This window comes from Semicossyphus pulcher, unplaced genomic scaffold, assembly GCF_022749685.1.
Source record: "Semicossyphus pulcher isolate SPU_LCO1_2020_fin unplaced genomic scaffold, fSemPul1.0.p SCAF_19, whole genome shotgun sequence".
NCBI lineage: Eukaryota > Metazoa > Chordata > Actinopteri > Labriformes > Labridae > Semicossyphus > Semicossyphus pulcher.
The window spans coordinates 22,803,467-22,816,587 of record NW_027211692.1 but is presented as its reverse complement, the minus strand read 5'-3'; the positions used below and the strand labels follow the sequence as shown (position 1 = coordinate 22,816,587).

Sequence of the window (13,121 nt, the reverse complement as noted above, 5' to 3'; positions counted from 1 at the left end):
TGTTATAATGATGTTTTCAGTAGCGGATTCATCTGTGTTTGCAAGCCGTTCCGGGGCGTGAAGTGTGCCAAGGGATTGTTGTGACAGATATAAATGTAAACAGAAAGAATAAATTAAAATCCAAGCTATTGTTAAATAATATATGATTATTCTTTATTCAGCACACCTTTAAAAATTACAATGGCAAACACCTTATCAACAATTATAAAGACAGATTGCTTTGTATTAAGTGCACTGATTTAGTACTACATTCATTTTTTCATTCATTGATCAGATTCAAGTATTGTATCTTTTTATGTGGAGCTCTTCAGGATGGCTGCTGGAATCAAGTGATCAACTTAGAGATTAGTTTGACCTGCAAAACATAGGACATTGCATCAACCTAAAGCAGAGAAAACCACATCAGACCCAAAAACAAGAGTAAGACCCCTGGGAGAGTCCGCTGTCCAGCTCCACTGGTGTCTCTACTCCTGTCTCTTAGCTGCCTCTGCTGGCCAGACGTTAGATGGCAACGCTTCATGTTTCCAGCTGTGTCCCAAACCAGCAGCTCGGCCTGAGCAGAGCAGCAGCTGGAAGTGTACCTCACCCACAGTGGCTGAGATGAGCCCAGTACCCATTCAGATACATTGAAAGGGGGGTCGCCTTTTTCCAGTCTGGCCTTGTGGTGGTGGGGGGGATGGCCTCCACTGGTTGTTTTGTCCCTGTCTGCCTGTTGCTGGTCAGGGCCAGCCCGGGCTTCCCCCACACTGTCCTCACTGGGCGGGGGGCTGTGAAATAAAGAAAGAATGCCTTCACCCTTCTGAAGCTGGAGGGCAGCAAGGCCTGAGCGCCCCCTGTCTGACACGACAAGAGATACACTCCAGTTAGACTCAATGCAAATGGAGGGACAGGTTGACAGTAACCGTGCTGAAGAGCAGGAAGGTGGGGAAGTGTCAGGATCCTACAAGTGAAAGAGGAAGGATGTAAGCTCAATACAAAGAAAATTCAACAACCATTAAAACATACATTTATGATCTTCAGTTAATGCTCACCAGTGGGACCACAGTCATGTAGGCCACTGCGTAATTAGAGTCTGGAGAGTCATGAGCACGCACTGTAAGTGTAAGGGTGACAGTGGCTCCTGCTTGAGCTGTGGCAGGAGCATGGAGTTCCACCTGACCGCGGAACGACTCTTGCTCTGCAACATGGAACCTGGGACAAAGAGACTTAAACTTAAAAGTGTGAAATGTCTTTTCTAATATCACATTCGTAGTGCGCACAAGTGAGGACGCATAAGAAATCACAAAAGTCTTGCTGTTGACTCAGTGCTCTACCTGTGATGTCCTTTCTTTTGAAAATACCCATAGTCGTCATCACCAGTCAGACTGAAGAGTCGGGCTGGGCCATGGTTCAGGATGTCAAAGTCCACCAATGTTCTGTGACCAGGTACCAGTTGGGGGACAGACAACACCTGAGGAGATGGAGAGACACATACTATGAGAGATTATCACAGCAGGTCCAGTGGAAGTGAGGTCCATCAATGTGATTGTACCAAAAGAGGCTTCTCTTCAAAAAGCTCTGCTATGTTAATTGCTCATTTTCTGTCTGCACTTTGCTTCTAGGCAAGTATTAATGCTGAAAAATGCTCCAATTCGTAAATAGGGAAACGAGTGATAATTGTGGTATTAGGCAGTACTTATTACATACTTTTCAATGTTACAGCTAAAGCTTAATTCACAAGTTTAAAATATTGTCCATTTCACAGCTGTACGATTACCTGTATCTGAACATGAGTGGGCTGAATCATCTCTGAGGAGACCCGCTCCAGCTTGTTTCCTCTGCTGTCTCGGCCTACTAGTCGAACACTGAAGGGTACTCTGGGAACAGACTCCACCCATGCCACCAGCTCCTCTGCAGAGTAGGATGACGAAGAGGAGGAGGAATTTAACTTAAACTGCTGGAGACTGTCCCCGTCAGCTCCCAGCAGCATCACATGACTAAAAGACACCTCCTCATCTGGAGTGACGCCTGTCACAACCAGCACCAGAAAGGCAGGGACACCTGGGAAATCAAATAAAGATAAAAAGGTGGTTTTACTAAATGGCAGGCAAACTCCTGGTTTTATGATTGATACATCACTAATGATACTGTATAGGAAAAAAAACAATGCTTTACCTGCTATTGGACTGCCCTCCACTCTGGCCAGACCTGGATGTGTCTCATTGGTTACAGTGGCAAAGTAATAAAGGAAATCTACACCGCTGTCACCTGCAGATCAAAAGACAATACTTTTCTCTTTGCTCACATGAGGTGCACTTAGACAATGACATGTGTACTGTTCATTATCTGTTACTGAACATGCTGAATGTCATGCTGTTTTTTTCCTTTTACCTATTACGTTGAATGTGAGGTGTCCGTCACTCTTGGCTTGGAGTTTCCACTGTCCTGGCTGTATAGGAGAGAGCAGGGTGATTCGGTAGAGACCCTCAAAATGCTGCAACTCTGCCAGAGGGCTTTGCTCTCTCAACAAAGACTGGCTTTGGTCTATAGCAAGCAGAGGAAGATGATTAACTATATTATCAAATGCAAAGCATAGTTGTGGTAATTAAAGATTGTATGGGCAAGTAATGAGTGCTGTTTTTCCTTGTTTACCTGATGGGTTGGTAAGGATACATTCAATCAGAATGCCAGTGATATGAAGTGTGATGTTCTTTACTGAGCTGTCAACTCTGAAGGAATGGGAGGACATTAATCCTTGTTCACTCTCCACATGAAGGAGAGTGACCTGGGACAAGGAGAAAACATGTGCATGATTTAATTTTAAAGAGAAAGTGTCTGAAATCAATATTTTATAACATTGGTCACCTGACATCTTGTATGACGAGGACATAAATGATTATTCCTAAACCCTGCAGACCCTCAGCTCTAAAGAGCACTTAACTGTCTTTGAGGTCTTTCTTTTGCAGCAGGCCACTTTAAAGTCCTTGTTGTCTTTCACAGGACCTATCAACCATTTCTAACTGCATCAGGAAGCTGTTTTCAGCAGGAATGCTGAATTACATAGTCACACCCACAGCTAGCATCTAGTTGATGAACATAGTGAAGCCTTTACCAGCTAAAGAGACAGATATTTTCATCAGGAGTTTGTGGAGACCAAAAACAGAGGCAAAAAAAGAGTGCATATAATATTTCTATTCAGATGACGAGTTGCAAACATTATCTACATGCAATTTGTCAAAATCCCAACCACTATGGAGCGGCCTTCATAGCTCGCTTAGTTTGCTCCACAGGGGAACTAACTGCCGTACCTTGTCAAGGGCTGTGTTATCCTCCACTATGGTAGAGACTTTGTGGATGTCAGAGTTGGTGGTGAATATTGTCAGTCCTCCTGACAGGGAGGACAGTGAAGAGTAGAGAGAAAAACGATCAGGGGACAAAGGTTCCCTGCTCATCCTCCTCCTCCTCCTTCTCCTGCCTTTGCTCTCTTTTGAGTAGTTGGGATCTTCAGTAAGCAGAAACGTAACCTGAGGATAAATCCACCAAAGATTTGACCAAAGGTTGAGCTGGGGGGAATAGGCATCTACACAACTTTTGACTGCAGTCCCCACAGAGCAATTAGAGATATGTATCTGGATGACATCATCAGTCTGCCTGTCTGCTGATCTTCGAACACATATTCATACTTTTCACCTGTATTTGTAGCTTAATGACAGCGGAATCATTTTTAATTAATCAAAACCTACCTTGCTCTGTTTCTCAAGTGCCAGGGCCTTCACTGCATCAAACAAGTGGGCGTCTTTAGGGGATGCATCAGTGAATACAAATATCTCTGAAAGTGGTGGACTGTGAGTGAGAGCCAGCTGAAAAAACACAGCACAATGGTAAATCAGTAGCCACATGCTTCTCATTCTCATACTGCACATATTCATCATCATCATCATTCATCATACTCATTCATACACCTGATAACAATGGTTAGAAAGAAGAGCACCTAAATTTACCTGAATGGCAGACAGGCACATCTCTGGTTCGTCACCTCCTCCCAGTGCCATCAGATTCTCCATGTGCATCATAAACTGATTTGGGTCCTCAGTCTCAAACACAGGTCCAACCTCTGCAGAGCACGGTAGATTGGAATGTTAGATGGTAAGCAACGACTAATGACCTTGTGAGCAGAAATAACAGCAGATCTATCAGAATGACGTTTTGAAGCTTCAGTTGATGACTTTGCAAACATTCATAAGGCCTTACATCCTGTTGAAAGAAATAAATGGTAAACTGACTGTACTTATATATCGCTTTTCTAGTCTTTGCGACCACTCAAAGCTGCTTTTACGCTACATATCACATTCACCCATTCACACACACATTCATATACTGATGGCAGAGGATGCTACGAAAAGTGCCCAACTGTCAATCAGCTCCCATTGGCTTTGCCACTGGTAGCAATTTGGGGTTCAGTGTCTTGCCCAAGGACACTTCAACAAGTAGCCTCAGGGAGCTGGGGATCGAACCTCCACCCCAACGAGTTCATTGTATGCTGACAGACAGAGGAGAAGATTACACTACACACGACAGCTATCAATCTGTCAGCTCAGCATAGCACAAAGACTACAGACTCAGACTTTGTGCAGTTGTGATAAATTTGCCTACTAGAACCTCTAGAGCTTCCAATTAATTATGTTGTATCACATTGGTGTACAAGACATAGACAAGACATGGGTTATGTATTAGACATGGCCTGGCCAGTAACCTGTTGTGACAACGATGTTGCCAGGGAACTAGCAGATTTACCATTGGCCAGAGACAGGCTAGCATTTTTTCAATGCCAAACACAAAAATGTGATGTGTGTGTGGTTGTTGAATCTAATTTCAAAATCAATATCATGTTGAGGTAAGGACTCTCTACTGCAGGTCTGTCAAATGATTCCACACCAAGCTAGTCTTTGAGGAACCCAGATTTGGCCTTCTACGAATTGCTAACACAAAGAAATATTGTCTTATTTATTCCAGAAATCTTTTCAATATGAGGCACTAACATTATCCACACAATGCAACTGGCGTTTGCTTGGAAAATTGGCTGTGCAGTAGTGCTCTATAGTGTACAGACTTATAGCCATAGCCTAATAGACAGTGGTAAGGCCTTGTGTCTTTGTCCCATGCCAAACTATTTGTCACTGTAAAATCCTTATAATTGTTAATCAATATTTATATTAAAAACAAAATGACAAAAGCAACAACTGTCTAAGCAAAAAAAACACTGGTAATGGTTGATGAAAATGATTCAAAAACAAAAATTTTTAATCAGATCTTTTAAGCTCATTGTACTATTGTTTAATTCCAGACTGTTAGTTATAGACTGAGACCTTCACCTGGGTCATGAAAAGGCACAAGGAGAAAGGTTCCAGGCTGTCCAGGATTTTGGGCTCGGCTTTGGATGATGGAGTGGGCTCGGAGGCGAGCAGCAGTGATCTCCTCAAACATGCTTCCTGTGGTGTCCATGACAAACACCAATGCAGGAACCTGCTTCACACTGAAGAGCCTGTCAAAGGAATATTCAATCAACAGCTACAAATATTAAGATAACATATTCATGATTCATTTACTTAGGAATCACACGTTATAAGATAAGATATTTAACAATTAGGGCATACTGTTTTTTCTCCTTCAGAAAATACAACCTCAACCTACAGTCACAACTTACCTTAGGAAGGTTTTGTGGCCCACAGTGTCTCTGAGGTCTCTCAGTACACTCAAGGTAGCCTCGGTAGCTAAAGTGGCAGCTTTCACATGGAGGTAATGGTGAGGGGAGAAGATAGGTGAGGTGCTGTCCTTGTTTATGCCCCCTTTGGCCCCTCTCAAGCGGCTACTGTCCAGAATACCTCCATGACTACATTTTCCTGAAAAGTAAAAAGCCATTTCAACTTTATATTAATAAAATATAATAAAAATGTTATTTTTTTCATTGCATTTTGAAAGGATTACAGTTGTCAGTGGCTGATGTTACATTGACACACCCTGAGGTTTGTGAGGGAAAGTGCTGAAGTAGCCAGTGGTGAGCAGCTGGGAGTCTTGCTGTGTTTTTGTTAGTCTTGGCAGGAGGTTGTCTCGACAGGTTACACTGAAGCACTCCATACAGGTAGGAGTGTTGTCTGTGGATATAAAGGAAGAGGGTTTAGTCTATTATTTTTATGATATCCTAAAGCTACAAATTCTTACTCCAGCAGTCTACTTTTATTTGAAAGAAAAATACTTTGCTGTTACCTTTGGTTTGGTTTGAGGACTGAAGGCCTTTTATTCTATATTAAGTTCACACATTTAAAATGTGACATTATGAACCAAGTTGTAAGAAACTATTTGGTACAGCTTTCAACAACTATTTGACATAATAATTTTTTTTTCTGTGTGATAGAGGGACTGCCTACATTTTGACATAAAGTGAGTTATAAAAGTAATATAATGGAGTTAGAGTCAAGTAACTCTAAGGTCACAGGCAGGCACAGTTATCCTTCAATGTAATGGTGTTTTTAGATTGACCATGGTACATGAAAAATAATAGGTATGTAAATAATCGCCCCAATACGACCAAACTGTGTATAAAAACTTTTTACTGTCTGTGCTACATATAAAAGGCCAAGGCACGATTAAGCAATGATAACAAGGATTCTGTAATGGTATCACTGTCTTGTAGTATCATATGGAACTATGCATTCAATTGCGTTACATTTTGCTATGGTATTGGTCTTTAAAGTAGTAGCATAATACATACAGTATACCGTACAATACCATGGTATTAATGGGAAAGATAAAACATGTTAGATGAACAGATAACTGCACATAGTCATGGTGACCTTCATTCTTGCAATTTAAGATCTTGGCAATCTACTTTCACGCAGCTGTACTGGGGAAATACAGAACATTTTAGCCTGACCCTTATTTTTAAATCTTAGACATACAGTTAAAATCCATTCAAAATTTGTCAGAGGCCACAATAAAGGGTATTAGAGCGTATTGTACACCTTTGTATACTGCCTACCTGTGGTGTCGTTATAAACAAGGCAGCATTAGAAAACTCACAGTGGCTTATAATGACAGCATGAGGCTGCTGCTGAGAGCTTCAAGAAGCTCCAGTGCAAGCCATATATTTGTCAGTGTCGGGGTACCTACCTGCCCTGCTATTTAACGTAGCCTGATGTATAGATTTATGTGTAGGGCATCTGAGTCAGAAAACGACTTAATCACTGTTCTGGCTAACCCTGTACGCAGTTGTGTCAGATTTTATTCCAGACTGTGGAACCACTGGCGAACTTGTCTGTATGTCAGACATTGAACATTGTAGAAGGTTTTGTATTTTATTTTTTTATTTTTTCTCTTTTGTGTCTGTTTTTTGTGTTTTGTGATTTTAGATCCCCCTGGGTCTGAAATAAAGAAATAAAGAAGCAGAAAGAATGTCTGACTAAACTTACTGGGGCGTCACTTTAGCTCAGGGGTTAAAGCGGGCAACCCATGTATAGAGGTACAGCCCTCTACGCAGCAGCCCTGGGTTCCACCCGACCCTCGAACCCTTGCTGAAGGTCAACCCACTCTTTCCTCCCACATTTCCAACTCTATCCACTGTCCTCTCCAAAAAGGCAAAGGCCAAATAAAAAAAAAATTAAAATTAAAAATTAAATAAAAAGCAGCAAAACAGATTTATTGGCTGAATCAATAATTAGACTGAAAAGGGCCAATAATTTTTTTTGTCAATCACCTGATCAGCCACCTTCCTGCACACCTGTTTTTCACTTGTCATTAACATCCACACTGTATATATAGTCAGGGTTTGGGGTTCTATGTTATGTTTAGTGGCCAGAATGTAGCTTACATGTTGCTAGGTGTGGTTGTGCAGAACCAGACTGGTGTGCTGGCTGCTCTCTCTCTGAACACTGTCACATGCAACTGTCACATGCACATTGACTTTTGTTCTAGTTGTCTCTCCACTGAAAAATGACTGACCTCTCATCTAGTTGCTCAGTCTTAAGTCAACCTGCCTTGCCTGCATGTCAGCATTTGGTCCACATTCCCTCTGCAAGAAAATGAATAGTGACAAAAGCATCACTGTAACAAGTTGAGTTCAAAGTTGATTCCCACGCTCATGGGCAACGCATTGCTGCACAGACCGCACATACACTGTCTGCTGCATCAACCCTCGTTGAACTTGTTTGTAATGACTGCAGGGCCGGCTGTAGCCCTACTGATAGCCTCGGAGAGATTAGGATTTGGTGCTCACCACTGTCAGTACTGCCTAATCCTCATGGAGTTAAGTAACAACAAAACTATAAGTCACATCTAAATAATTTCACATGACTATCCTGAATGTTAGGTGTAAATAATAAGATCACAACATGTATGATTTGAATAGCAAAGTAACATTCACAACTGAACAAGAAAAGGAGCTACGTGAGACTGCTCCTTACCAACTGCAAGTCAGTGAACCACATCATAGTTCCCTCCAGGTTCATCAAGAAGCTAAAAGACCTGACTTCAGGGTGCATGTTGACTGAATGACGGGCAGAGGTGACGATAGTGGGTGGAAACACCTCATTCACCCATGTCTTTATCACAGGTGCACCCCAAGGCTCTTCTGACCCCCCCGCTGTAGTCCCTTGACACAGCTGCTCTGGACTCCACACACCATCATCAAGTTTGCTCACAACACAGCTGTGGTGGGCCTGATAAAAGGCAACAATGAAAAGACCTGGCTGAATAAAATGGACAACCAGGACTTTGGGAAGAAGCAGACAAGGAACTAGGCACCCCTTAATATCAACATACTCTGTATGGTGACACTGACTGATGATTACACTTACAATTCCGGACATGGGTAATGCATACTGACTGTTACAGCTCAAACGGTTGACGAAATTCCGGGAACCTTAAATACTGACTAAATTCCTGAACCATCCAGAGTGTCTAGACCAATGACTGTAGATGGTCAACACGTCTCCATCTACTCTCATTGTAAAAATTGAAGCCAAAATACCCCCGAGGTGGACACTGCCATCTTGCGCTGGTGACGTTTTTTTGAGCCAGAGCTGCGCAGTGCAAAGATCAGCGGGTGGAGCCACCGTAGTCACTGACCAAAACAGACATTTAACAGCAAGGATCCTGCACGTCAGTATATTTAACAGCAGAACAGTTTCGTTGTGTTGATCTGAAGCAATTTACAGATATGGGAACTTCAATGACTGTAGTGATTGTATTTGTTCGGCTGCAGGAGCTGTATTTGTCAACAGAGCTGTAAATCATCTTTTTTACAGCATCAAATAACTAATTAAAAGTAAACTTGTCAGAAAAATGAACACTTAGCATGATAAGAGCTAACTATAATATTAGAAAAATGTATTTGGTGTGTATTTTGATTTTACAGTTTGGCTCATGTCCCATCTTATTACATGCAGTAGGTGGGCTTTATGATCTAAACTGCAGCCAGTCAGCAGGGGGCGCTCAAAATTTTTTGGCTTCACTTTTAGGGAGCTGTCATGTTGTCCATCTTTTAAGACAAGAACATGGACTTGCATAGAGGAATTTGTTTGGCTGCACAAGCAATAGACTGTACTGTACTTTGCCTTAAGGATATTTATACTAGGCGCTGAAAGAATACGGTTTGGAGAATCATTAGGATCCCAACCACCCAAAACACTTCCTATTCCTCTGCTGCAGTTGGAAAGAAGGTACAGCTCAGTCGTAGAGTCAGTCACCTCTCAATCCGAAGGTTGGGGGTTCAATCCCTGACTGCTACAGTCACATGTTGAAGTGTCCTTGGGCAAGACATTGAACCCCAAATTGCTCCCGGTGGCATATAAGTACAGTCCATTTACCATGTTCACCAGGCCAGCTTCTACCCTCTAGCCACAAGGATCCAAAATGAGGACACTGCTTTGGAACCCCACTCTTAACCACCACCATCGTCATACTTAATCTGTTGTTTACCTTTTTTAAAAATTGTATCTAAATATGCCACTGATATGTATTTCAGGAGCCAAACCTCTCACACTACTAATAACGCAAAAAAAAAAGACCCACCTCCAAGCCCTGGAATCAGTTCTTGATTCTTGATTAAAGTGGGGGGTGTGTAATAATAATGTATAGATATTTATTACCTTTAGCCACCGGTATGGCAGGTTCATCTGGCTGCAGCAGGTGGAGGTAAATGAAGTGCTGGCCCATCTCAACCCAGTTACTGTGGCTGTAGAAGTCCTGGTGTGACAGAAGTTTAAAGACAAAACTTTGCTCAAGAAGATTATTAGGATTAATGCGTCTACAAAAGGCTGATACCAAGAAGCATATAATCTTATACTAATCTTATATCTCGTAATATGGTCACCGAAGGCTTTCTCTGCAAAGCATTTTATTTTCAAGATTATTATTCAGGGTGATGGTTATATCACAATATTTATTTGTTCTTTGGCTGTATGTGTCTTATGACAATGCTGCCGTGTACCTGCAGGGAGTGAAATAGCTGACCCAAGCTGTGACGAGCACTTTGGTACTCTTTGGCCCGTACTGAGAGCAGCATCTGAGCCCAAAACTGACGTAACATGCCTGTGGCACTGTCCACACGCTCTGAATCAAAGTGGTACACTGGGTCGGCCCTGGTGGAGCTCAAGAAGTCCATGGCTGCATTGGAATTCACCACCTCTCCCACGGCTCTCCAGAAGCCACGGCCCAGTGTCGTCTGTGAGGGATACAGGTGGATTTTTACCATCATTGGAATGAGGTGTAATTCTGCTAAAATATGACAATGTAGTATGGACACAGAAAAAGAGCTTTTCCTATAGTATACAGAAACTGAACTGTTATTTAAGTTAAGTTAAGCCCTTATTAACCTTTGCTGGCTCACTTGACCACTGACCTCAGTGACATCTGTATCTGTAAAATTGATTTTGTAAACCACAGTAGGTATTATATACTCTTTTGTATACTGACTGCAGAAATCAGATCACCTGTTTCTCCACATGGTTTTCCTGGTGTTTTTTCATGCCCTCCAGAGTCTCCATAGTAACATTGATAATGGCCTGCTCTGTAATGTACTGGTGTGTGTGGGAGTCCCAGGACAACGTTAACACTCGAGACCAAAAGTTGGGGAGGAAGCCAGTGCATGGTAAAGCCAGGAGGAGAAGATGGGTGAGAATAAACCAGTGCATCCGTCTCATTATCTCTTCCCTTATTCTTCCTCTGACCTGCGTCATCATGTCCTGAAGATGGTTAGGGTGGGTCACATCCTACCTAAATAAAATAACACTATGGTCAGTTTCATCTTGTAATCACTGCTTTTGATTGGTGTGACAGATAGCATGAGCCAACTTTTACATTTAAATGTAATCGCGTACATCATCTAAAAGTCTCCTTTTCTAAATATCCTTTGAGATGTACATGAAATAGACTAACTTATCCAAATCTGCTTTAACTGTTTTTTAAGCAATGTATGAGCAGAGACACCAATTGTAAACACAAAACAATGTTCACATTATGACATTGTAAAGTTGATATGGTTGATAAAAACAGCATTTACATTTCCAGCAGACACAGAGAAACAGCATTTATTTGGAGCTTTATTTCTGGATACCTCACAAATGTAAGTCAGCGTACATCTCCTTTTAGTTCTATTTTAGTCTCTACCAAAAGCAAATGTTTGGCTCCAGTTTGTTTTTGCTATTTCTGTCTCCTTTCCTTTCTACCAGTTTCTTTTGTCTCAGCCATTTTCACTATATTTTTGTGAACAGGCACTGTAAAGCTGTGGCACAGCAATGTGCTTAAACATGATAAAATGCTAAAGACCTGAGGGGAACTACAGAGTTTGGTGATATTTATCTGTAGATTTGATATTACAGGCAACATAATTTGATGCATTATTTTTTATAAAATACTGATAAGGGCAGCATTTTATTTTATTTTTTTAGCTTTTAATTATTATTTTTTACCTTTTAAGCTTTTTTTGTGAATGTTTTTGAATTTTTAGTGATTCAAGATTTTGTCATCTAAAAGTGCTTTCTTCTTACCCACCCCTATTGTTAAGAAATGCTTTGTGCTAATTTGATCAGTCTGTGTCCTTTTCTGTAATTTCCCACTCCATTACCCCCCTCCCAAACCTCTCACATTTTTCTCAGCCTAGGCTGTACACAGTCTCCTATTGTTCCTTGTCATCCTTATTCAGATACAATACTTTGGTTTTGTTCTCATAGTCTGTGCTTTCACAAGGGGAGGGGGGCTGAAACAATACATAAGACCTATAAACTACTGCTCCCACCCCTCTGCTAGACTCTCCATTTAGAAATCAGTTTTAAATGAATGGCGTTGTCTCTTAAATTGAGAGCACAGTTTTATTGTGGTTCACTTTAAGTAACGAAGCCTTGTCGACAAATAAAAGCTTGCAAGTACAGTATGCTTCACACGGACTTCCTCCTTCATCACAGAGAAATAGGAACAACTAAAAAAGTACAAGCAATTTTTTTTTTCAATACAACTGTAAATACAACTGTAAAGCAAATAGTGTTAGCATTAGTGTTTATTTTTCACTAATAGTTTGCATTTTACCAGGAAACTGCAAATATATGGATTATGCTGTGTCTGTATGTTACTTTCTAGACAGAATAAAAATGTTCTCACCTTAGTTCATCCTGGGAGACTTTTTGGTCTAGACTTTGCAGAGACCACAGCATGTAGCAGAGACGTCAGAGTCCTATAGGTATAAAAAAAAAAACAGCACGCACGTACTTTCATATAACAAGGTAGAGTCTTAACCGCAACCTGTCAGCTGCAGAAACTTGGCCCAGAATCACAGCAAATTCCTGTCAGTGTAACAAAGTTATTGAGTCTTCGTATTTGTTTGTCCTTGGGCTCTTGTCTCTTGCAAGCTTCTCTTTAAGAAAAATAACAAGCACGATATGAATGCTCGAGGCACTTTGCTTTAGAGTCTGGTTGACACTGTGTGTTCTTGAGTGCGTTTGTTAGCGAGGGGGGCACACCATGAGGCAGAAGACATCTCGTCATGGCTCCCCTACAGTCCTATGCACCTCCTTACCCCCATTATTGCACGGTGCATTGATTCCCCACAAAAGAGCCGCATATATTACCAGCCAGGGTGATCAACTCAGGCTTTT

The 13,121-nt window shown here is 41.5% G+C and overlaps 1 protein-coding gene across 1 annotated transcript; it reads right to left on the bottom strand.

Annotated features, from left to right (window-relative positions):
- Window positions 1-251: 251 nt before the first annotated feature.
- LOC138597461 (von Willebrand factor A domain-containing protein 7-like) lies at window positions 252-13,048 on the bottom strand. Its single transcript, XM_069669057.1, has 17 exons — window positions 13,043-13,048; window positions 10,965-11,243; window positions 10,463-10,696; window positions 10,122-10,218; window positions 5,997-6,131; window positions 5,684-5,879; window positions 5,352-5,521; window positions 3,981-4,093; window positions 3,723-3,839; window positions 3,288-3,503; window positions 2,632-2,764; window positions 2,371-2,523; window positions 2,155-2,247; window positions 1,757-2,040; window positions 1,314-1,450; window positions 1,032-1,191; window positions 252-940 (listed from the first exon to the last, which is right to left on the bottom strand). Exons 1-17 carry the CDS (start codon window positions 13,046-13,048, stop codon window positions 383-385), a joined length of 3,081 nt encoding a protein of 1,026 aa, XP_069525158.1. The 3' UTR covers window positions 252-382.
- Between the last annotated feature and the right edge of the window lie 73 nt (window positions 13,049-13,121).